Genomic DNA, 25035 nt, shown 5'->3' with positions numbered 1-25035 from the left:
GGGGTCGGCTTCCAGTCTAACCGGGTGTAGCTAAATACCAGTGTTTTACAAGGAGCGACTGCCCTATCTGACCTCCTCGGGCAACCCAATACCCTTTAGTTAGACTGGTGTCAGACTTCTGACTACCCATAACGACTGCCAAGGATGTTCGATGACAGCCGGGACCTACAGTTTGACGTGCCATCCGAAACACAGTCATTGGTGTCTAAGATATACTTAGAAAAGTTGCATGGTACTTGCCTGACCTGGAATCAAACCCGCGCCCTCATCCTTGAGAGGTTTTTTAAATGTAAACAGTTGTTTTAAGTAAAACGGGCGTTTATTTTGTCGGTGAACTTAAGCCTAAATGAACTGCAATCCGTAAAAGTAAATCGAGAGCAATTATAACCGGTTTTATAAGACCAAGGTTTCAATTATTTTTGTACTTTATAATATATTCAAAAACAACATATTAATCCAGGAAGAGACGAGATATAAAAACTTGTGTTACCATGTATGTTATTGAAATATTTATGCTTCCATAGATAAACTTGTTGTAATACGATAAGTTTCTGCATATTTGTAAATGTCGTCTGACTAGTGGTCTTACGGGCAAGAATAAGGGTAAAGTCCTATGTTCAAAAAGAAATGAACAGATAATCATTACGCTTGCTCAAGGCAGATTGGCAATTTCACATTTTAATGTCCAAATGCTTTACGTTTACTCACGTTTACTCAGTGGTTAGAGTTCAAACCCATAATCAAGATATACTTAGAAAATAAATAAAAGTGGCATTGGTAAGTGCTTCCCAAATTATATATAATATCATTGGTGCTTCCCTGACTTTTTATCGGCTGGAACCTGCGTGCTAGCACTTGAGAGGCAAGTGCTCTAACCACTAGACCACCACGACTCTTCTTTGCTACATTCTTCAACATTCTTCAACATTCTACATGATCATAATAATTAGTAATATGTAGAACTACAATAAAACCTCTTAATTAATTTGGTGACACCCACAACTCTGTCACATGCATGACATATCTATAAGCAGCTATGATAGTCACGAGATGATCCTCTTTTCTATGCCTCCACAAAAATAGGACTAAAGAGTCCCTTCACCGAGATTTGTTAACCTCCTTCAATAACAAAAGATCTCTTATAGACCAATTCAATTGTTCATTACATAATATGTACTTAAATTATTATGCCATTATGTTAAGTACCATTATGTTTAAGTACTTGTGTGTTATATATGGATCTTAAAGAATTTTACCAACAGGAGATGTCAAAGGTATGAAAGAACTGCTCGTATTGGTATTTACATGATTGTGTGGGGGTTACAGGGCGCGTGCATAACAATTTGATCGAAAATGCATGACTGAGCTATCACTGTTTGTTGCGTAGCCTCGACCGCCCCCGTACCCTATATTTGCGGTATAAAGAATGGTGTTCATGGCGGTTCCAGTTGGTTATATGCTCTAAGACATGTATCATCTTATCCTCGACATTAATACGGTATCACGTGAGAAATCTCAGCGTTACGTAATAAGGCTTTTAATCCAATTTGTAACAACAAACGCGTAGAATATTAAGTATAAGACATTAATACCTAAATGAGCGATTGTGTTTACCAGTCGCACAAGGTTTTGGGAAAAATATTTTGAATTGCAACGTTAAGGTTAAAAAGTGCTGTGTTATTGTGTAAGAAGTGAATTATAAAATAACAGATAAGAAATCAAAAGCTAAAAACCTGGAAGCTCCGGAGTATCTGAAAAAGTTACTACGGCCCTCGTACAGAAAGGGTTCTAAAAAGAAAATGTGACCTGATACCTTCAAAAAAATGCCCTGTCTCCTAAACACGATGATTCACAACCCAAAAAACTGAAAACTCAGAAAATGCTATAATAATTATAATCGACTCATCTCCACAAATGCAAGTTTATTGCCCAATACTAACATTGTTTATTCAAATGACAAGGTTGGTGGCTCGCCTTGCGAAATATTTTGAAATAAATAGCGTCATGTGATCGTCTGTTGTATTCTGCCGGTCAAGTCCGAGGTTAAAACGTAGACAGTTAATTTAATTTATGTAACGGTAATATTAGTAATATTGTAAACGTGAAAGTTTATGGGTTTGGATATTTTCATCAACCACGTTTTAACGGCTGAATTGGAATATGTATCGGCGCAGCATATGCAAGTTAAAGTATACAAATCAAGTCAAAGTCAAAGAAGAGATGAAAAAAAAAATATTGAAGGACTTAAGGATGGTGATGGTAATTTACGATGCCAAAGATTCACTATAGGTAACTCTCTAGCGAAGTTTCAAACAGTAACGAACTATTTTTTTAAAGGAAACTAACACCACAAAATCTCAAGCTTGAACACCAACTTCGAATAACAAAGATGTAGCCAAAGATGCTAAACGCCAAAACGAGACTGATAAAGATTTTTACCCAACTTGAAGCTCGTAAAGTTGCAACAAGAATGACGTCACAACTACAGGGTGCGATTTGGCAGAATGCCTGCTGTTACACACCTGTAGATAACTTGAAACCTTGCCATGAATTCAAGAGCCAAGAGCCCAGCTGCAAGCGCAGACACTTCGAAATTGGAATCATTTATTTTATATTTTTTTTGTTTTTGCTGCCATTAGAGCTAACATTGATGTATTAGCTACTGCATCGGTGTTCTATGCATTAAAAAACATATATTCTGCCTTCAAAACAATCGTAGTATTCATTGCAGTTTATACTAGGTAAATTACCCAGACAAATATTTAATGATTTGCTGGAAAGCTGTATCTAAGAACAATTTCTCAAGGCCTCCTGACATAACGCTAAAATAGTCGGAATTATTAATATCATTCTGCTTCGAAGTATTAAGGATGAACCTTGAAATAGCAAATAATTACGACGAATATTAAGTGGCTTCCGAATGTTGATTCCACATCAATGCTATTACTATTTACCACTGTAAATAGGTATTATTACATCAACATTCAAATTGATACCTCACTGACATTTTCTTGCCTTCCTTTTTTGTTGACTCAATGCATCTGTAAGTATGACCCAATCCATCACTTTATCGACACAGGAATGCCTTTCAATATCCCGATGAAGGTGTTTTATTCGTTCAATTTTGGACACACAAGAAGCTTCTATGCTATATTGCAGCTGCAGCCATCTTACCAGAGTTAATATTAGGGTCAGTAGGGCAAATAACCGAGGCTGACAAGACTATTAAAACCCAAGTTCGATTAAAAATATAATACGCTAGAATCCGCTAGATAATTACAAAGACGCAGGCTTTATTACCGAAGGCCGCAGAGACTGAGCCCACGACCTAATCCTGTTAGTGCTGGTAAATGCACTATATTCTGCTATACTACTTATACTGTCGTCGACTTGTGACGATGTTTCTTCATAATTATTGATTGCAGCTTATTCTTTGCTTGAGGAATCTGTTTGTTTAGTTAAGTGATGTATAGGTTTAAAAAAATGAGAAATACTGCACCTAGTCAGTTAGAGATACTACTGTTCAACCTATGCTACATTTTGAGTCATCATCTCATATACTTTTTAATGCACACAAATCATCAAGGATATAAAGTTTTACGTATTAGAATATAACAACGTACTCGTATCTTCCGACCTCATCACCTTACGCAATTATTAATTTTCAAAAATAAGCTAGTACCGTAGACCTTTCTTCTTTATCTTCATAAACACACCTACTTACAAAAAACATCACCAACGTTGCACTCCCAAAGCCTTCAATAGACAATCAAGCTGAGAATTAGCACCAGCTCGCCTTTCGGCATCGCCTAGGGCTCCATTCATTTCCGCGCCGCTTCCGATAAATGCGATCTATATCCGTACCCTATTCTTGGTATGACAGACTATTAATAGATCTCTGATAGAACTGTTTGATTGCTATTGTGAATTCTAGTAATATCTCTGAATTGTTGTTAGGTTACAACTTGATTATAGAAAGCTATGATTTTAGTTTAACGTTTAACTAAAATATGACTAAATTATTTCAATATTTACATCAATTAAATTCTTCTTTAGGCATTAACACTTCTATTTGAGATTGAGAAATCTCAAATGAATTGTGTGACAATCACCCTTCAGACAAGTTAACAATCTTCATCTTTTGTAAACATTTAATAATCATATTCAGTAGCTTAAATAGCTCCCACATATGTGTTTACATCCCACATACGAAAAATGCAAGCAAAACATATTCAAACCCGTTATACGCATATACTTTTACTCGTAAATGCTATTTAAGTGCACCGTATGACCTTCAGTCCTCCCACGCTACACCTACTGGTCCTCTGGTCCTTTAAATAGGATTCATGATAATATTATATACCTCTGCAGCGCTCTCTGCGATGATATAATTACTGGCAACGAGTGGGTTTCAATTAGTGTTCGACAGATACCTGGTCAACAAAGTTATCTGAAGTCCTGTTTTCGGATGTATCGGTTCTCCAATAATAGAAGGTATCGAAATATGCCAATTTTTACTACTATTTAAATAGACGTGATGTTAAGGCAAAGATATCCCTGAGTTTCTACGACGAGCATATCATGAACGAAAAAAAAAATGCTGAAGTTGTCGTTAAAACATTACTCAACGAGTTTACCCTACATCACGAAGTCACATTTCGTGAACGAAATTTTAATGCGTCTCAAAATAACGTATAACGTACGCCACCTTGGGGTACGAGAATTGTCCGAAAGAATAACTGCAGTTCTGGTACAAAAAGGGCTCCAGAAAAAACCTGGTGAGTTTTAGTCAGTACCTAAGAGTCTGACATTCGCTCTCCTGCACCCACGGCAGGAGTCATTTGATGTTTTTTCTACCCAAAAAGGACGCCACCTTGAGCCTGAATTTCAGTCATTAGGATTCTGTTACGCCGCACCCACAGCGGGGTTATTTGATGATATCCCACCAAAAAAAAAGATACGCTCACTTGATCATAATCTTAATGTGCACCAAAATTAAGAGCAGATTCATTTTCAATGTCCCGTGCTATTTTTGGTCCTAAGGCACGCCATTTTAGTCCAAAAGACCTAATAACAATGAATCCAATCAGGCACAGTTTATTATCTGAGCGCGTGGCTTGCCTTCACCGCCGCCATTTCCGTCCGCCCGGGGCTTCCGTCGCCGTAATTACTTATATCCGCATTTACTGTTCTGAACTTATTGGCGTTTCAATTTACAACTGGGCTTGTGGAATTGCTTTAGGTTTTTTGAAATTGCTTTTTGAGGTAAATGGAAATTGTGGAGGCTGTTTCTATGTAGATGATATTTTAGTGGGTGTTTACGTAATAATTAATCGTAAAACCGAAAAACCTGGTTACTAGAAACTCTGTTATCCTGTTCTGAAGACCCAAAATAGCACTGAAATCACATAAATACTTTCTACTTTCTACTTTACTTACTTTTTACTTTCTTACAAGGTAAACACAACTTTCAATTGAAAACCTTTTAAAGCTAAAAAAAGCACCCTTTCATTGAGTCCAACTTCATATTTATTCCTATTACACAAGTCCAAACATTCCAAAATAGAATTCTATAAAAGTGCTCTGTTTGCAGTTTACGTAACAATGCCCTGCACAGTGGTAAAGCTAGGCGGGGCCAGTACCCAGTGGTATGAATGCAGGTCAAACGATGCACAGCTGTGGACATCAATATGTAGATATGTGTTGCGAGATATCATGCTTTTTGTTGGTTGGGGTTTTTGGTATTTTTGAGTTTAGACCAAATTCTGTTATTATGGGAATTGTTTTTTTTTTATTCAAACTCTGAAATAACTGGGTGTGTCTGCTGTGATGAATTTTTGTGGCTATTAAGATTAAGAACGCATTCGCCTTTCATTTTGATGGTGTTTTTTTCCTTTTTTTGTAGTTCTCAGTATCTATTAAATGACAATGGAAAATAGCGATTGTTGGGGAAGTCTTACAATGAGCAGTGGACGACAGTTGACTGATATGATAATGATGCGAAAAGGACTTCTACGTTAAAATAAAAACATTATGACTAAGGAAATAAATAACTTACACAAACGGGTAGACAAAACACTCCTGGCCTTACTACAAAAACTTTAACGCCTGTTTTACACCTGTCTAAAAAAATTGTGGCTCCAAAATGAACCATATGTCAACGTCATAATTTGACATTTTTTTAGACAAGGCTTAAACTGACGTTAAAAAGTTTTTGTGGTAAGACGGTCCAGGTCTAATTAATCCCATTTCTAACCCGACTCAAATAACATGAACAAAATATCTTCATCCAATAGGCAGAACATTTAACCCAGTTTAACGTAAACACAGATACGCAGTTGCCACAGATAACTAATCTATTTGCATGTCCTTCGCATCGGACCTCCGTACGTGACTTAAATACTGTGGAGCTTTCGTAATGTTGATGGTTTTTAGGTAAATGTTTATTTATCAGGCTGTTTACTGTGTTTATGAAATATTTTGGTAAATAGCTTGGTTTGGGAACTACATTTTAAATGGAAAACAATTCTTTAAGAGTTTTCATACACAACAAACGTTAACTTCTTTAGAGCCGATTTGGGCTTCAATGACATTTCAATATTCATCATCATAACATTAATACTATTCCATGGCAGCCATTAGGTTTCAGTGTTTTATTTTTTACAATTACATACTAATAATAATATGGCAGCTAAAACCCTGACAAAACCTGGAGCAATCACTCATGGAACTAATAACTTGATTACGTACCTATAGACCAAAATAGATCCACCTTACCCAGTCCAATATCTAAAAACAGACTTTTCAAAAAATTCCGCCTTCTCTTCGTGAAATTGCACAAGTTTACCTGCTTGCTTCTGGCAACTTCGTCTTTAGGAAGCCAATAACTCTTCAAAGAGTTTGTATTGCGACTGTCCAGGATATTGTGGCTACTTCAATAGTTTTGTTTGAAGTATTTCTGGTCCTTTCTGGATCGTAATAAAAGATCGGGACAAAATAATTGCGGAGTTCATTAACCTCTTGTATGTCGCTAGGTGTCAAACAATGGAAAATCAATCAATTGTGTCTCGCATATTTCTGCGCACTATTAATGGACATATTCATACAACGTTAAATTTCATGTTTTGGTCCGGGATTAACTGTAATCTTTTTACGAAGTCCCTGGAAGTATGTAGGTACTCGTTTATTAATGTCTTTATATTTCACTAACAATTCTCCGCCGTTTCGATCCGTGTTCCAACTGTTTCTCGCACTCGGATAAAATATAGCCCATGTCAACGGGGGATAGTGTAGCTTCCTAACAGAGATTTTTTGAAATTAGGTCGGCAGTTTCGAAAAGTATACAAAAATAAATGTTGTGGTTTCAGGTTCGGAAAAATGCTAAAAACATGTGTTACACTACTTATTTATTTTCAGTAAATTAATTCGCAACATATTCTTTGTTCACCTTTATCTTTTAACCCAAATACCAAGTTCTATAAACACGCGAACTTACCTTTTAATACAATGTTGAAAGTTCAAAAGTGGGTAGACACGAAACTTCCGAGAAAAACGATACCTTAGCTTTTTAATTAAAGTGTTAGTGTTTGAAACTAAAGCTAACAATGTAAGCAGGTTATTGTAGATGTTTCTTTTCACAAAGAAAGTATCGTAATAAATATTATGAAGAATTCATAGATTGCTAGCTTCGTCTGCGATTTCACCCTCATCACGAGGGAATGCGCGTGGATGAAAAGTAGGTGATATGTTACTAACAGCCAGTTTCTTCATCAAAAGTTAAAGCCAAAGTAAAAGTCAAAGTAATGTCTAAAGTAAAAGTAACGGTCAAATTCAATTTTTCTATTAGTTTTGCTGTCACTTTAGCATTGAAAAAACGTATTTGACCGTTACTTTTACTTTAGACATTACTTTAACTTTAACTTTTGATGAAGAAACTGGCCGTTATTATTTTACAAAATTATAGATATTACTGCCAAGTTTCATCAAAATTCTTTCAGCTGTTTGCCAGTGAGGAAGTAACGAAAGAAGAAACACACTTCATACTCACAAATTTCGCCTCTATAATATTAATTAGTACGATTAGTCTTTGCCAGAAAAATCTGCGTTAAGATTTTTACAGCAAACAAAAACACACTTATTATTTTTTTGCAGAAACCACCGATATTAACAAGTCCCTTATACAACATCTTAACTTTTCTCATCGATATCTTAAATCTATAATTTTAAGCCAAGTGTACTTAGAACCAGTGTTTCAATTAACCCCATTCTCTAATGTAAACATATTACAAGTTCGACATATCGACAGGTTACGATTACAGCACTAATTGGTACAAGCATCTGTCTACTCGATATCTAAATACATTTTATAATTAGTAACTGATAAGATACTGTCTTGATTACTGAGTCTAATATTAATCAAAGAACAAACAATTTCGAATTTAAATTATACATAAACATCAAATATTTTTTAACAGATTTTCCAAAAGGAAGGATGTTGTTTTTTTGACACTAAATCATCAAATGGCCCACTATGAGTGCAGCTCTTACTGACTAAAACCCTTTGTGTACCAGGGCCGGAGTTACTCTTTCGAACAATCCCGCAGCCCCAAATGAGATTCTTATTCATATATCACCGTAAATATTGGTGGTAACCTTAGTATTTTTAATAATTTGAAAGAGTAACCTACTGACATTTTAACGAGCTTAGTTATCGCAACTCCATAATTAACTATTACTTTTTAAATGTTAGAGTAATAAATAAGACATAATAACGTCAGTGATCATAAGATTACCTATTGTTTTGAGATACAAACAATGATTTCATGTAATAAGCTGTCTAAATTATACAAAAGCTTGTTGAATTCGAATCACAATGTTTTTATACTATTCACTTTGTCCCTTATTCTCATTTATCTACTGTATTTTTAACCAACTTCACAAAAAGGAGGAGGTTCTCGATTCATCGAGATCTTTTTTTTATAATTTTTCCTGTATTTATATTTGGTACCTCAAACCTTTACATTTTGTGACCTGAAGTTCACCTGACAGCAATGGTCAAGAAGTCTCATCAAACACATGATTGAGAAAAATGCTTACAAGCATACAAATATTTTTTATAGGTATATTAAATGCCATATTGAAATATTGCAAAAATATGATGTTGGCGTAACCGATAAACTTCTATTGCGATTTCCACGTGCAACGCAATAAAACACAAAGGGCTCTTAAATCTCTTGTAACGCAACACCAATCATAAGCTAGTCATGATTTGCCTTGCAACATCTAATTCGCGAAGTAACTGGCCATTTCGCTTTCTGCGTTCGCAACAAAAAAAAACCTTGACATTAGGGCGAATAGACCACTTTACTGCATTCTTGAGAATCGTGATTTTGATTTGGTGTTTAAAAAAACACATAGGTTTGGTTGCTTGGCAACTGTCTCCTTTGTGCTTATAGGGACATTTGCTGCAATTGTATATGCATGAAAGTAGTACAACATTATGCTTCTAAGCCTCAATTTATTGTCTCGAATTTATTGTATTCAAAGTAACGGTGGATTCCATATTTTCTTTTGCAGTTTTTTAGCTAGGTGATTCCTGTGATTTCACTTGCATTCTCCGGGAACTACATCAGATATGGGAAGAGAGGTAGAATTACTTTTATATCAGTTTAATGGGCACTGTCAGAATGACTTGCTTTGTAATTATAAAGAGCTTACAAAGCGACACAATTAAAAAAACATTTCCTTTTAAATAACGTTTTCTTTGCATTTAAATTGTAATTATAATATTTTTGTGGTAAGTGTAGATTTCTGGCCTATATATATGCAAATCAAATTCAGCCAAGTGAACGTTTCGTATCAATTACAAACATGCTCGAGTATTTGGCACTCGATGCAGATTCGGCCACACTAACGTATCGATTTGAATTTGCATCCGAATGTGGACAACTCATAAATTGCAGACATACGCCCAACGCAGAGCCAAATATGCATAGAAAACCAGACCACATAATGTACTTTTCTACTAATATTGTAAAGAGTAGACAATGATTGTTTGTACCCTATAAAACCAATTTGACACATTCTTACACTGTTCGGAAGCTACACTAGCCCCGGGTGACATAGGCTATATTTCATCCAGGTATGGAATTAAGTTTCTTTGGGACGCGGGTGACACCGCGGTAAACTGCTAATGGTCTTATATCTCAAATGTAATAAAGATAATAGTGTAACAACTAGCCTTTATGAGTCACGTGAGAAGATCTAAACTTAAGATCTGAGACACGAAATGTGAGCTCCTTTGTCAAAAGCAGGACAAGTCAATGTCATGATTGTAGACAAATTGTAACTAAGAGCCACTATTAGTTGTTGTTTAAGCCAATCTCTCACGGTATGAAGAATTTAAGGTCGAGCAAGATCGGCTGGTTTTGGAAAAACAATAGCAAAGTCGTTTGTTCTTTTGGGATTATTTTTAATGTGCGTGACTCAAGATAGCAACTTTATTGTGAATTCCATTGGATAGTGACCACACTACATTTGACATAACGTTGTATATATGTACTTAGGTACGATATAAGTTAAAATTATATTGTTAGTTTCATCTTACATAGGAAAGTTTTCCAAAGAATTTTCTACATGACGACCTCGAAAAAACATGCTTCGTCTAACATAATTTGTAGATTTCGGATAATTCCTGGTGTGCCTCAAAATTTTAAGTCTATCACCGTACCGTTCCTTTAGTATTTGTACGAAGTCTCTAGTTTCTCCAACTGCTGTGGTTTGCCAAGTTGTAGGTATATCACATTGCTTAGGAGAGCAGGTAGTGTTTAGTTTTTCAGTGCTATTCGTAGTAGCAGTTGTAGGTTGAGTAGTTTCTTCAGGAATTGTGTTCTCATTGTCTTTGGTGCTATTTTCATTGTTAAGAGATGGTGTGGAATTAGTTGTTGGTTCAACAGTAGTTGAAGGTTCAGCAGTGGTCACGGGTTCAGTAGTTGTTACAGATTTAGCAGTAGTTGTAGATTCTATAGTAGTCACAGATTCAGCGGTACTCGTTTCAGTATGTTCTGGTTTATGTGTCTCTATTTCCGACTGATCTAGAAATATAGGAGTATTAGTTTCATATCATATCATTTATTGCATTCCATAATGTACATTTGGTGGAAAACATAAAGTAATAGTGGTAGACACAATTATGGACCCTGATGGGCACAGCAAAATAGTTAGAAGAGAGGAAGGCGTTTAATGTAATATAGTAGTAGTATATTAGTAAAGTATTTATTTATATTATAATATTAGTTTGTTAATAGGTGAGTGTTCAATGTTTATATCGTTGATGATGATGATAGTGCTTACCACAGTAGTTGCAGCTTCAGTAGTGGGCATCATAGGAGTAGTTGTAGATTCATAAGCACTATCATTATGTGTACACTTTTTATCACACAAATCGGTAGCTGCTTCGACATATGCTGAAAAGGAAAGCACATACTACAGGTACTTATTGGATGGCAAAGAATTATTGAATCCGTGAACTCGTACGCTTTTCGGGTTCTCTAAGTTATTTTTAAGATAACTGCTTTGATTACACAAAACAGCCCAGTGTTAATTTGGTGACAGCAAATTCTGGTTATTGAATACATGGAAATTCTAGATATCCATCGTCGCCAAAAATCTCCGACTAGAGAACCAACTTCAGAAAGACACAGAAATTGTCCTACTTTATAGCTATAAATATATCCTTACATTTATTATTAACGCAATTGTATTCATTCATGTCACATTTATCCAAAAACATTCGGTAAGTTTTATCGGCATCGTTGTGACCACAGAGAGAAACAAAGGTGTGGTTGCAAGTCTTCGATAAAGTACAGTCATCAAGATTCTGTAACAATAACTTTAAATAAATAAATAATAAACTTAACCATCAGCCCCAGCTCTCTACACGGCACTGACCTCTTCTCATACAGAGAAGTAATGAGCGTTAATCACCACGCTTGCTTTACGCGGATTGGCGATTTCGAAATTAAAGTCCATGTTTCCATATGATATTTTCCGTTTTCTTGTACTCGATCATTGGTGTCCAAAAACAGAAAAACTCACATACTCTAGAAAATTGTTTAAAATAAATATTTCCTTGTTTATGTAATGGAAAATGGATTTTGATACAATAGAAATTCATTTTATAAAAACAAAAAAGTGATCGTACCCCCAATGTAATGCTGCACCACCGGTGATATTAAAATACAGGCTGAAAACGAAAAAAAAAAACTTCAATTTTCATTTCCATTAGGATGACAATAAAACAAAATATTTTTAAATTCGAATAACTTACCTACTAGAATTTCAAACAACATTTTATATAAAAAAGACTTCTTTTACTCATTCATTTTTGAAAGCGTTACTGTCGGCCATTTTCTTTAACACGCGTTTGTCGTAACATTTTCGAATCGATATAACAAAACGATTTATTTTCTTCCACTTCTTTATTACATAACATAACCTATATGTTATATAACATATTAACATATATGCTCACTAAATATTTCCCGCAGTTTCACCCGCTTCCCGGGGCAACTTCTGCCCGAGTCCGGATAAAATCTGCATATATGTTACTCGGGAATAGTGGAGCTTCCCGTCGATGAAACAATTTTTAAAATCGGTTCTGTAGTTTTGGAGCCTTAAGTTTTTTTTCCTCTTTATTATATTTGTATATCTATAAAAAAAATCTATACAAGAGAGAAGTAAACATTGATCTATACTAATATTATAAAGAGGAAAACTTTGTTTGTTTCTTTGTAATGGATAAACTCAAAAACTACTGGACCGATTTTAAATATTCTTTCACCATTAGAAAGCTATATTATCTGCGAGTAACATAGGCTATATTTTATCCTGGTGCGGGCAGTAGCTCCCACGGGATGCGGGTGAAACCGCGGGAAAACGGCTAGTGTTTATATAAAATCGATGTTAACCAATCGTAATATTATTCTGAGCGTACAAACCGAATCACGTTTTATTGTGCAATGTTTCGACAATATTGTGTGTTTTATCACACGTATAAAACAAGGGTGTAAATTGGTAGCGATTTATGTCTGAAGCACAATAATTTCTTCTTTATTTACCCATTTATTCTTCCTGTTTTTTCAAACATTTCCATGATATTATTAAGAATACGATGAAAAGTCGATGTTGACATAGGGGAAAGAGTCTGACATCACTTTTACATGGTAATCAGTCAAGTCATCTCTTTTACATTTCAAGTAAACAAATCTTAAATTTAATGAAACAACAATTAGAAAACAAACCACTTCTTCATGAGTCTGACACAAAACCACCACATTGGCAGGGTACTTCAAATTACTGAGAAATCAAATCTTAATTATGTATAGCTTTCTTCTTCTTAGTCGTTTCCCTCACTGCTGAGGATCGTGACTCCTTCTGATCTTGTCCACTAGATGTCGCCATTTATTGCGTTCTGTTGCTTGATGCATTGCAACATTCATAGGCATCTCCAGCTCAATCAATGTATAGCTTTATCGTGGGGGAAATTCTTTCCCCACCCGGACAAAATATAGATTATGTTACTCGGGGATACAGACTAGATTACCAACAGCGACGAATTTTTCAAATCAGTTCAATAGTTACAAAGCCTGTAGGGTACTAACAAACAAGCAGAAACATACTTCCTCGTTATTATATTAGTATCTAATAGATGAAGATAAACATGCTTAGGTAATATGTGTATACTAGTTCTAAAATGCCCTAGGTGAGTACCTATATACATAGTTTATTATAGTATAGTTAATACCCACGCATTTCAGTTCACAGAAGATAACTAATCAAGAGAGCTATTGAAGATGGTTTCTTAAGAAATTCAATTTAATATGCAGTCTCGTTAGGTTTCTATTGAAATAAAAAATATATATTTCAGCTTCATCGTCGTCTTGACGTCAATGATCGAATTTGGTTTGATAGCCTTCAATTCGGTGTATTGAATATTTTCTATCATTATATGTACATATTTTCCTAATTTATGATGGTTAATAAAAATAATGCGATTGCATATTTATGCTAATATATAATTTTTCCCAAATTACATACCGTACAGATATCGAGGTAAGAATAGCTACTTCAAAATGGAGAAAACAAATAAAAATTACGCTTATTTTTAATCAAATTTTACTAGGTTATATAAAAAAATGTATTAATAAGAAATCTTGACCACTCCAAAAAATCGGAATCATCTTATGTCTTCTTTGGTTTTTGGAAACCCTTGACTACCTTCACCATCTTCCTGCCATTTTTCCACACAGTCACTCTATTTAACTCCACTGCCCCAACAGTAGTCGTGTGAGAGACCTAAATAAAATATATAGTTTTAATAGCAGCTGAAGTGTAATAATTATAGTGAGTACGGTCCTTTATAAGTGTGTTAACTCTCTTATGTATCTTATAGTAATATGTCTTTTAGTCATTAAATAGTTCTCAAGTAATGTGGTTGTCTCCTTTAAGCAACCCCTTTAGGAACCCCAACATTTCATGGCGACCCTGCCAGCTTTAAAATAACGAATAATGCTTTAAGAAGGGGCACATAAAATTATTCCTCGAATAGTACTCCGAAGTAGTAGAAAAAAAAAAGTCGTGGTGGCCTAGTGGGTAAAGGACCAATCTCTCAAGTATGAGGGCGCGGGTTCGATCCCAGGTCAGGCAAGTACCAATGCAACTTTTCTAAGTCTGTATGTACTTTCTAAGTATATCTTAGACACCATTGGCTGTGTTTCGGATGGCACGTTAAACTGTAGGTCCCGGCTGTCATTGAACATCCTTGGCAGTCGTTACGGGTAGTCAGAAGCCAGTAAGTCTGACACCAGTCTAACCAAGGGGTATCGGGTTGCCCGGGTAACTGGGTTGAGGAGGTCAGATAGGCAGTCGCTTCTTGTAAAGCACTGGTACTCAGCTGAATCCGGTTAGACTGGAAGCCGACCCCAACATGATTGGGAAAAAGGCTCGGAAGATGATGAGTACTCCGAAGTAGTCATTGTTCATTTCCACCAGAGGCCATTTTGGGGGGGGAAGCCAGGGTATGGTCTTGGTGGGAATCGCTGGATGTGAGACCAGCATTACCTATAAAATGCCAAGAAACCATCTGCTGTGTTAGTGGTGGAACACCGAATTTGAGCAGAGCCCTGGCCAGTCCGAGTCACCAACGTCCCCGCCGTCCCTCCTGGGAACTGCTGCACCGCGCAATCGCGTGGCCACCACCACGAGGTGCAGCTGAGCTGAAGGTGCAGGGCGCAAGGCGAGTCTTCTGCGCCTCAAAACAGAACCAACTCATCAGGGAGGAAACCCGAGAAAAAAATCCGAGCACGCTCACAGGCTCTAAGGTGGCAGCCCCACCAGTGGGCTAGGGTATAGTGGGCTAATCACCCGCTTACCTAAACATAAAAGATTAATGAAACTGAAACAGTGCAAAACCGGACCGATCAAACTACGACGACCTTTGGCATGAAAATACGGACACGAATTGCTTGTTGGAACGTGCGAACACTGAGCGAAGATAGCCGACTAGCCCAAGCAGAAACAGAAATGTTGCGCTACAAACTGCAGATACTCGGTCTCAGCGAAGTGCGCAGAAATGGATTCGGTGAACTGAGAACGTCCAGGGGCCTTACATTTCTTTACTCCGGGAAGGAAGATGAAGAGGACGTACGTGAAAACGGCGTGGGATTCCTCCTTTCTGACGTCGCAAAGAAGAGCCTACTGGACTGGAAACCCATCTCAGAGAGAATCATCACAGCCCGGTTTAACAGCAAAGCCCGCAAGATAACCGTCGTTCAGTGCTATGCGCCTACAAACCCGGCATCAGAGGAAGACAAAGACGATTTCTATAGTTCACTGAACCTGACCTTGAAAAACATCCGCAAACAGGACATAGTAATCGTCATGGGAGACCTGAATGCCAAGGTTGGCACAGACAACGACGGCTGTCAAAGACACATGGGTACACACGGGATGGGAGTACGGAACGGGAACGGGGAGAGATTCTTGGAGTTCTGCCAGGACAACGACCTGACCATCGGAGGCACGCTTTTTATACATGGAGACCACCATAAGTATACATGGAACTCACCCGATGGAATCACTAAGAACCAAATCGACCACCTTGCCATCAGCTCCAAATGGCGCTCATCACTGCTCGACGTCCGCAACCGTCGTGGCGCGGATATCGACAGCGACCACCATCTAGTCGTAGCCGAGGTGCGGCTCAAAGTAGCGGTAGCTCGTGCTGCCAGCTCAACGTCCAGGGTAGGAAAACGATTTGAGGTCAACAAGCTGCGGGACCCAGACATAACCGAAGCCTTTCGGTTAGAGCTGCGAAATCGCTTCTCCGTTCTCGAACCAGACTCCACTACTTCTGTCGACGCGGAGTGGAACCACATCAAAATGGCCTATACAGAGACCAGCTCCGTCGTTCTTGGACATAAAACACACGCTCGTGAGGACTGGATGTCACAAAGAACCTGGAACCTCATTGAAGAAAGGCGCCAGCTCCACCTTCAACTTCTGGCAACCAGCGACGTAGCAGTGCGCCAAGACCTGAAGCTGCAATACTGCTTGATACGCAGGAAAATCTACCGCAGTACTCGTCATGACCGGCGAGTATGGGCTGACACTATTGCGGATTGCGCACAACGCGCTGCTAACTCCGGCAATCTCAGGGAGATGTACAAGGCGACGAAGACCTTGGCCGGGAATCGGAACCAGAGGAAGAAGAAGCCCTTAAAAGATAAAGGAGGTCAGCTGATTGCGACATCGGAGGGACAGCTTCAACGCTGGCGGGAGCACTTCGAGGAAATCTTCCGACTCCCAAGTGACCCCGTTACCACGGCCGTACCTGCTGCCAGCTTGCCCACATCGAACCTGGACATCGATGTGTCTCCTCCTACAGGGGAGGAGGTAATGAAGGCTATCCGTAGGCTAAAAAATGGGAAAGCCCCAGGAGTCGACCTCATCACAGCGGAAATGCTCAAAGCCGACGTTACCACCGCAGCAAACGCGCTGACTCCCCTTTTGCGGAACATCTGGTCAGCCGAAGAGTTACCTGATGACTGGAACAAAGGCCTTCTCATCACCGTACCCAAGAAGGGAGACCTCAGTGAATGTGGCAATTGGAGAGGCATCACTTTGCTCTCGACTCCTTCCAAGGTGCTCTGCCAGATCATCCTGGACAGGTTGTCGGGGGCCGTCGAGCCTCTTCTGCGTAAAGAGCAGGCTGGCTTCCATCCCAACCGATCGTGCACGGACCAGATCAACACCTTGCGCATAATCCTCGAACAGGCATCAGAATGGCAGAGGGAAATTTACTTGACCTTTGTGGACTTCGAAAAAGCCTTCGACACGCTGCGATGGAATTGCATCTGGGACCGGCTTCGTGAAATTGGAGTCCCCGAGAAGATCACGACCATAATTAAGGCCATCTACGGGAAATATTCTTGTAGGGTAACGCACGACGGCCTCGTCTCGGAGGACATACCGGTACATGCGGGTGTACGCCAGGGGTGTCTGTCGCGAAACGTGGAAGGCCACGAAAGACATCTCGCGTAAGCTCCAGGTCTTCGTCAATCGCTGCCTTCGTCGTATTCTCGGTATATACTGGCCCGAGAAAATCTCCAACATAGAACTGTGGGAACGCTGCGGTGAGACACCGATCGACCAGCAGATCAAACGCCGCAAGTGGAACTGGATCGGCCACACGCTCCGTAGGGACCCCGATCACATCCCGAGGCAAGCCCTAGACTGGAATCCCCAAGGGAAGCGGAAACGTGGCCGCCCTAAACAATCCTGGCGGCGGACGATCATTGCAGAGGCGGCGACTATAGGCAGAACGTGGAGCGAAATAAAGCGCGAAGCTCAAGACCGAACGCGATGGCGGAGCACTGTGGATGCCCTCTGCCCCATCTAGGGGACATAGGACTTTAAGTCAAGACCAGAGGCCATCAGGTTGATTTGAAAAAACTCTGACACGAGGGCCTGTTAGATGATCAAACAAATACGGTAAGCGTTTTAACTTCAAGACCAAAAAGATAACCTACCTGTGAAGTCAATGCTTTGACAATCCTGGTAGTTATTCGTTGAGTCGTAATTTGTGGCATAAATCGCCTAGGCTCCTTCCCCTTAGGCTTAGGTAATGTTATGACATGCTGGTGTCCCGTCAGCCCTCTCATACAAGGCGGCAACTCTGTAGTCGTAGTTTTAAACCTCTTCGTCTTCTCCGGTGTATACCTAGTAGAATAGAAGACTGGAGTCAGTATATTTTTCAAAATATTGTCAAGTAAAAAAGTATTATTTGAACGTGAGAAAATTCCCTGTGCAAGAAATGATGATCTTCTAGCAAGTTGCCTCATTTGCGGAGTAATAAGTGACAACGCAAATGAGAGATGAAAGTCGTGGTGGCCTAGTGGGTAAAGAACCAACCTCTCGAGTATGAGGGTGTGGGTTCGATTCCAGGTCAGGCAAGTACCAATGCAACTTTTCTAAGTTTATATGTACTTTCTAAGTAATCTTAGACACCAATGGCTGATAAAAAAGTGAAGGAAAACATCTTGAGGAAACCTGGACTATAAAGTCTGAAATCACCAACCGGCTTGAGCAAGCGTGGTGATTAAAGCTCAATCCTTCTCCATGTGAGAGGAGGGCTGTGCCCAGCAGTGGGAAGATAAAAAGGCTGTAACAGTAAAGTGACAACGCTTTATTTCTACAGTTTGAAATCCAGTAGGACCAACGGTACAATATTCTTTAGTGTATGGTACCGTCTTTTCCCAGGCTGCGTCCTCATTTTGGTCCTCCTTGGGGTTATCACGGTAATAGGAACCAGGGCAGGAGTACTACCCATGTGCATATGCATCATTCTTCTGTTAGCATGGTAAATATGGTAGCCTTGGATCTTTGTGAACAGCTTTCCCAGGGTTGGACAGGTATGGGCAGCAGGTCCAAAGCATTCGGAGTAGTTGACTACTGTATAATCTGAAATTATATGAACGTTAGGTTATCATCATATCGGCCATTTGCCAGTGCTGAATGGAGCGAAGTACAGATGTTTATTAGAATGCATCCCGTGGCTTTTAAAATCAAATGATGTTTCGAATGTTCTATTTGACGAAAGCTGGTAAACCTTACTCATGTATGTAAAAATGTAAGAAAGAAAAAAATAAAAGAAAGAAAAATATATTTACGTACATACACATAGTATGCGTAAATTCGTATACGTACTCATATCATAGTCACAGTTATACTCGGAAAGATCGCATTCATCTATGAACAGTCTTAAATGCTTCGTGGTTTCATCTTGTCCGCACTCCGGGATCCAAGTGTGGTTACAAATATCAGCTAGAAGACAGTTACTTAGTGGCTGCAACTAAAAACCGTCAAAAAACTTCACATCGCTGTCGACCGGCAGTATGTCCAAAAGGGTGACAGCATTGCCATGCTGGATGGCAATGCTTATTAATTAAAGGTAGTAGTCAGCTTTATGGCCATGCTTAAAAAGGACGTGGGTATTCAGACCCCATGACTCGAAGGTTTGAACCCCAAACAGTTCGCAAATACGGTTGCCGATAAGGCTATATTTCTGCCGCTTGAAGTTTTCCGCATAGCACGCAGAATTTGCGACACAGGTTGCGTCCCATTCCCAAACTAAAAGCCTACAACACTGATAGAGAAAACTATATTTGGATAATTCTTCTTCTCCTTCAGCCAGCAATGTATCCCCGTTTACTAAATTAAAAGCATTTTTAATGTCAAATTGTAATTGAAAACAACTTAATTAATTCAATTTTTTGTGTCAGTTTTCATTCAGCCTCGTCCGTGGAGACTGTTTTAACAGCCGTGTCGGTCGGAACGTTAATAAAAGCTATTTCACTAATGAGATGAGACGAAGCTGTGGGTTTTCATAGTTCGCTTTTCATTTTTTCTCTTTTGAATTTTAAGTGCACTTAAAATAGACGACGATGTATATGTACATATATTGCCTATGTTTTCATGGAAAACATCTTGAGAGAATGCGAAAAATGCCCAATAACTTACTATGAACTTGAGGCCAATATAGCGCAAGTTTTTTCTAAAGTTGTCTTAAAAAAAAACAACATATAACGCACTTCCATTTTCTCTTCAATATATTTTCTTTACAAGAAACAACTTTATTGTTTTAAATGTAGAAAACTCACCTTAAGAAAATGTTGTATTGATGTCAGAGGAATAAATATGATCGCTGAAAAGATATAAGTAAAGATGTTTTATTTTTATTAATACACGTGCACGTTTCCTCGCCTACGCTGGAAAGTCCAAGTCGGAGCAACTAGGACTTAAACTAGGCTGTGGTTTCAACTACAATAGAAACAGGTACCTAACTGTAAGCTGCTTGCAGTTTTCTCAACAAAAATAATGCAGAAAATAAGTGTAAGTCGCGAAATAAACGAATAATACGAAATAGTACCCCTAACTAGACATTAAAGTCTGGCTTCTAGTATCTGACCTTCATTCTAACACAGTTTCAGAAACAGTAAGAAGGTACAACTTCGACTACATTAAAGTCCTCATCTGCGTAGCCTTTTCCCTATGTTGGGAACTATACCTATATAGTCTAACCGAATGCAACTGAGTACCAATGCTATATAGTAGGTACCTACCTACTTTAGCAATGTAACACGTGTTAAAATAAAATTAAAGGCAGGAACAGGTCTCAATGCGAGAGGGTGTGGGGCGTCCAACCCCCACGTTTAAATATTTGAGTGTTCCTACCCAAAAGGAAAGATCGTGGAGTACAAACAAATTGGTATAGCGCCAAAACAAATGAATAAATGTTACTTTACATTTCAAGACTAAGGTTCAGTCCATATACCTCCGATTGTATGGTTGCTTCTATCTACAGTAATGAAAAAGACGATGAAATGACTCATTTAAGTCGAGTTCTGAGGAGACTAATAAAATACAGGTCCGAGTTCTTTCTATATTTTTCTATCAGAGGTATCCTGCATAAGAACTTTCAAAGAAAATTATAAAGCCCCATCTAAAGTAAAGCTTTATTCTGAAGAAAATTGTGAAGCCTTAGGGAATAACCCACTTCTCGGGAAATAAGAAGTATTGTACGCCCAGCTGAACATATCACTTAGCGCTTTAAAAGCTATTACTTGTTACCATTTTTCTGCTCGTGTAAGTCACAATGATTTTAGTGCATCTACGTTCATTTGCAATGTGAACCTACGCTCATTATCTACCTCCAATTAAGTTAGAAATACTCTGAATATCTAAAATTGGGCAGATGCTTGATATGAAAGGCTGACAGCATTGCCATTCTAGATGGCATGCTTATACTATGTCCCTGGTACCTAATAATCAGCCTTTTGGTTACGTTGCGGTTAACAAAACTTCAGATACTTGTATGTATCTGGTAAATTAAAGTTAAATAACATACAAATTGAGATTACGACAGAGTATTGTTATCGAAACCTACACTAACGACGCAGTACAGGGGAAATAAAGTGTACAGAAATAAAATACTTAGATATCATCTTACTTGCCACAATGCTACTGCGTAACAGTATCATTTTCAGCCATTTTTAACGTGTATTTTTCTCACTAACAGTAAACGCGACAAACGCATATTGTACGTATAAAACCAACTCCCTAAAATATTGTTTTTTTTTTTTCGATAAAAATGTACTACAAACTGTTGCAATAAAATAAAAAATAGTAAACTAGTAATTGTTTCCGCAATTTACAAGAATATGAAATGGGAAAACTTTGAAGTGTGTGAATACAATCAGTCATAAAAATCTTCATCATAATTATAACTTTACTTACTTCAGACCCAATGCAATGAGCCTACGTCAAAACTAATAGTTTTATTTGGAAAAAATGCTATCACTGAACAATTACAAAATTTTCTTAGGTAATATTTTTAAACAATCAACGAATTAATTACATGCATCTTTTGAAGGTCTCATGACCTCTATGACGGTCTTGCACATTGAATGTTCATTCACTGACAACATTGAGGAATGTTCTAGAAACATAGAAAGGTCAAGATGGCGCCTATTATGTTCTGTAAGATTTTGCTAATTGGAGATGAAAAATTGGTTGTAAATGTTATGATTTAATGATTTTATTACAGGCAGTATTTTTTTTTTGTGAATTTAATGAGAAAGTTAGACGTCTTCCAGAAAATTATAATTTCTCCAATAGTAGAAACCACAGATACACAAATTAGTACAGCCCTTTTCTACACTCGCCTTATATGTGTTTTATTTACCTAACAACAAAAGACTGCAAAAACGATATAATTTTTGGTCATCACGCTTAACTAAAACACACCTTTCAATGCGCACACGCAACGCATGACGTTTAACACCAGATCAACAGTTGCATCACCGACGCAAGCGCGTTGACATGAACCCAGTTCACCTCGGAACTGACATTGACAGCACACCTGACTCCACTGACATATACTTCCGTTTTCTTTAATAGTTTCCTGACTTAGATTAATTATTAGCAATTTAATAATGATTCAAAGTAGTTGGATACTGTGATTAGAAACATTGATATGTGTGGTATATACCTACCGGTCTTGAACCTAGGGTCGCAAAATATCATAAATCTTAGCCTAAAAAGAAGATATTTCGAATTCGACCGCAAAATACATTTTTTTTATCTAAACAGTCGCATTACAATACACTACATACAAGGTGTTGATTTGCATTTGTGCCATAGTTCAGGAGGAGGACATACAATACGTAAATAATCGATTGGAATTACAGTAGATGGGAAATAACTAATATGCACTGCTTTTTTTGTCATTGTAATGTCGTGGTATTTCCAAAGTAATCCAATTTTATGAATGAAATTTATGAGTGATCGTTGCGTATGCTTTGTGTTTGCGTTTGTGTGAGGGTGCAGCACGGTTTTAACGCCAGTAACATACGCGCAGAGTTTAAATAAGGCTAGATGACATTTACGGAAATCCGAAAAAAAATTAAAGAAAAAAAATTACGTACCAATTTTTTTATTGATTTGGGTCGAGAATCATTAGCATAATTACCTCCTTGAATATGGCACGGATGCAAATCAACAGCTTGTATACTACTACATTTTGTTTTTCGTTTTAAGTAAGTGATTATCCCAATTTGCAAACCAAAGTGCTTACGATTTGTGTTTTCTAAATTACTTTGGGCATTTTTTTTCGTATTTTAAACACAAAAAATAAAAGAACAACATATACAATTACATCGAAATTCATTTTTATAATATAAAATATGCAGATTGTAGATGCACATAGGGCTGCCATCCATCCGGGTTTCCCCGGATTTGTCCTCGATTGGAGGCCGTCCGGGGGGCGTCCGGGGTTTCAAGAAGTGTCCGGGGAAAACCCGGACACTTTTCATGTGAGGAAGCACCTCATTGAATTTAAGTATATGTTAATAGTAAATGGATTACAAATTAGGTATTATTTTGTTTAAAAAAATCGTACTCGTTCGGGGAAAAAATGCGATTTACGTCAAATGTCCGGGTTTTTTATATGTTTGTCCGGGTTTGGCGAAATTCGAGATGGCAGCCCTAGATGCACATATTAGCAATGTAAATGTAATAAGTTATTGACCTTAAAGTTTATGATGAAATAATCGTTTTATTACGACGCAAATTATTACGTGAGTTTTATCACGTAGCTATATTATTATGTTTGTACTTAAAAACATAATATGCCTGTTAGCTTATAAACTGTCTAGTAATTACTAAAATAAGACCTTTAAAGGTGACTCAGCTACACGAGGATATATTAATTGACATAATAGAATAGGTGTAACTAACCTTTTCTACTCGCGTCCCGTGGGAACTACTGAGCGAACCAGAATAAAATATGATTCTTTTTTATTAACAGACTTATATTAACTTCACTTATTACAGTATAGATATCACCCCATAACAGCACGTTCAATTGGAACCTGGCTAGCATTTGAACATCTTTGGCAGTCTTCACAAGTAGTCAAAAATCAGAAAGTGTGACAAGTAGTCGCATCAAGAATTATCAGGTTGACGGGAAACCCCAACATAATTTATTTTGGAGACGGCTTTCATTATTTCGGTCGGCTCTAAGTTCATGTGTCTAACCTTTTTTTTTAACGACGTCAAAAATAATCAAATGACCCCTCCCGCTGTGGGTTAGCAGCGGTGAGGGAGTGTCAGACTCTTAGGCTAGGCGCTGATTGCAACTTTTCGTCACCGTGACTTTTTGTCACTTAGTCAAGTGCAATGAAAACTATACTGAGTGCGCTCATTATGGTGACGTGACAATACGGTGACCAATAGTTGCAGCAGCAGGCAATGTCGGAGTGACGTGACTGTCACTCGCCCAATGGGAGTAATGGGATACAATGGGAGTCCGCTCACTGGTGACTTTTTGTCAGTCAGCCGGCATACAAAAATGAACGCAATTTGTCACCCAAGAACAGATTCAGTGAGCGCATCGTGGGTGACAGCAGGTGACAGTGACAAAAAGTCACGGTGACTTAAAGTTGCAATCAGCGACGGGCCTTACTGACTAAAAACCGTCGTGGTCGTCATAGGCCTTTTATGTACCAGGGCCGCGGTATCTCTTTCGAACAACCCGCAGCCCCGGCAGTGTGTCAGTGTCTAACCTGGGACAAGAAAAGGCCCATGTATGGAAAGACTAGGTAGATTTTGGATGTAATGCTCTGCATCAACATCAACAGAAAGAAAAATTATGTTACATGCTTGATAAAAATGAAAGTGTTTTGATATCGACACTGTAAGGTACTTAAATGCCCACACCCTGTTTGTAAGAAAAGTTATTTCTGGACATTTCTTTGCGTGGGTGTTTGTTTATCTTCATGGTGGACACACGAGCATATTATGTATAGCAAAAGTGTCTTGAAAGGCTCAGATCAAAGAAAAAGGTATCTAAAACTGACACTTTCTTCAGTTTTCTAGGTTGCATTACTGACCCTATTGTACAAGACATGAATAATC

General features: G+C 38.1%; 2 protein-coding genes across 2 annotated transcripts; both read right to left on the bottom strand.

The window, feature by feature from the left end:
* Window positions 1-10473: 10473 nt before the first annotated feature.
* On the bottom strand, window positions 10474-12350 carry LOC124640934. The gene is made up of 5 exons (XM_047178898.1): window positions 12329-12350; window positions 12205-12244; window positions 11740-11879; window positions 11353-11465; window positions 10474-11093 (listed from the first exon to the last, which is right to left on the bottom strand). The coding sequence occupies exons 1-5, from the start codon at window positions 12348-12350 to the stop codon at window positions 11079-11081; spliced, it is 330 nt and encodes a 109-aa protein (XP_047034854.1). The 3' UTR covers window positions 10474-11078.
* Window positions 12351-14158: 1808 nt separating this feature from the next.
* LOC124641036 lies at window positions 14159-22046 on the bottom strand. The gene is made up of 6 exons (XM_047179044.1): window positions 21977-22046; window positions 20220-20263; window positions 19267-19411; window positions 18807-19020; window positions 18090-18279; window positions 14159-14355 (listed from the first exon to the last, which is right to left on the bottom strand). Exons 1-6 carry the CDS (start codon window positions 22044-22046, stop codon window positions 14242-14244), a joined length of 777 nt encoding a protein of 258 aa, XP_047035000.1. The 3' UTR covers window positions 14159-14241.
* Between the last annotated feature and the right edge of the window lie 2989 nt (window positions 22047-25035).

This window comes from Helicoverpa zea, chromosome 21 (assembly GCF_022581195.2).
Source record: "Helicoverpa zea isolate HzStark_Cry1AcR chromosome 21, ilHelZeax1.1, whole genome shotgun sequence".
NCBI lineage: Eukaryota > Metazoa > Arthropoda > Insecta > Lepidoptera > Noctuidae > Helicoverpa > Helicoverpa zea.
The sequence above is the reverse complement of the archived record's forward strand: the minus strand, read 5'-3'. Positions and strand labels throughout refer to the sequence as shown.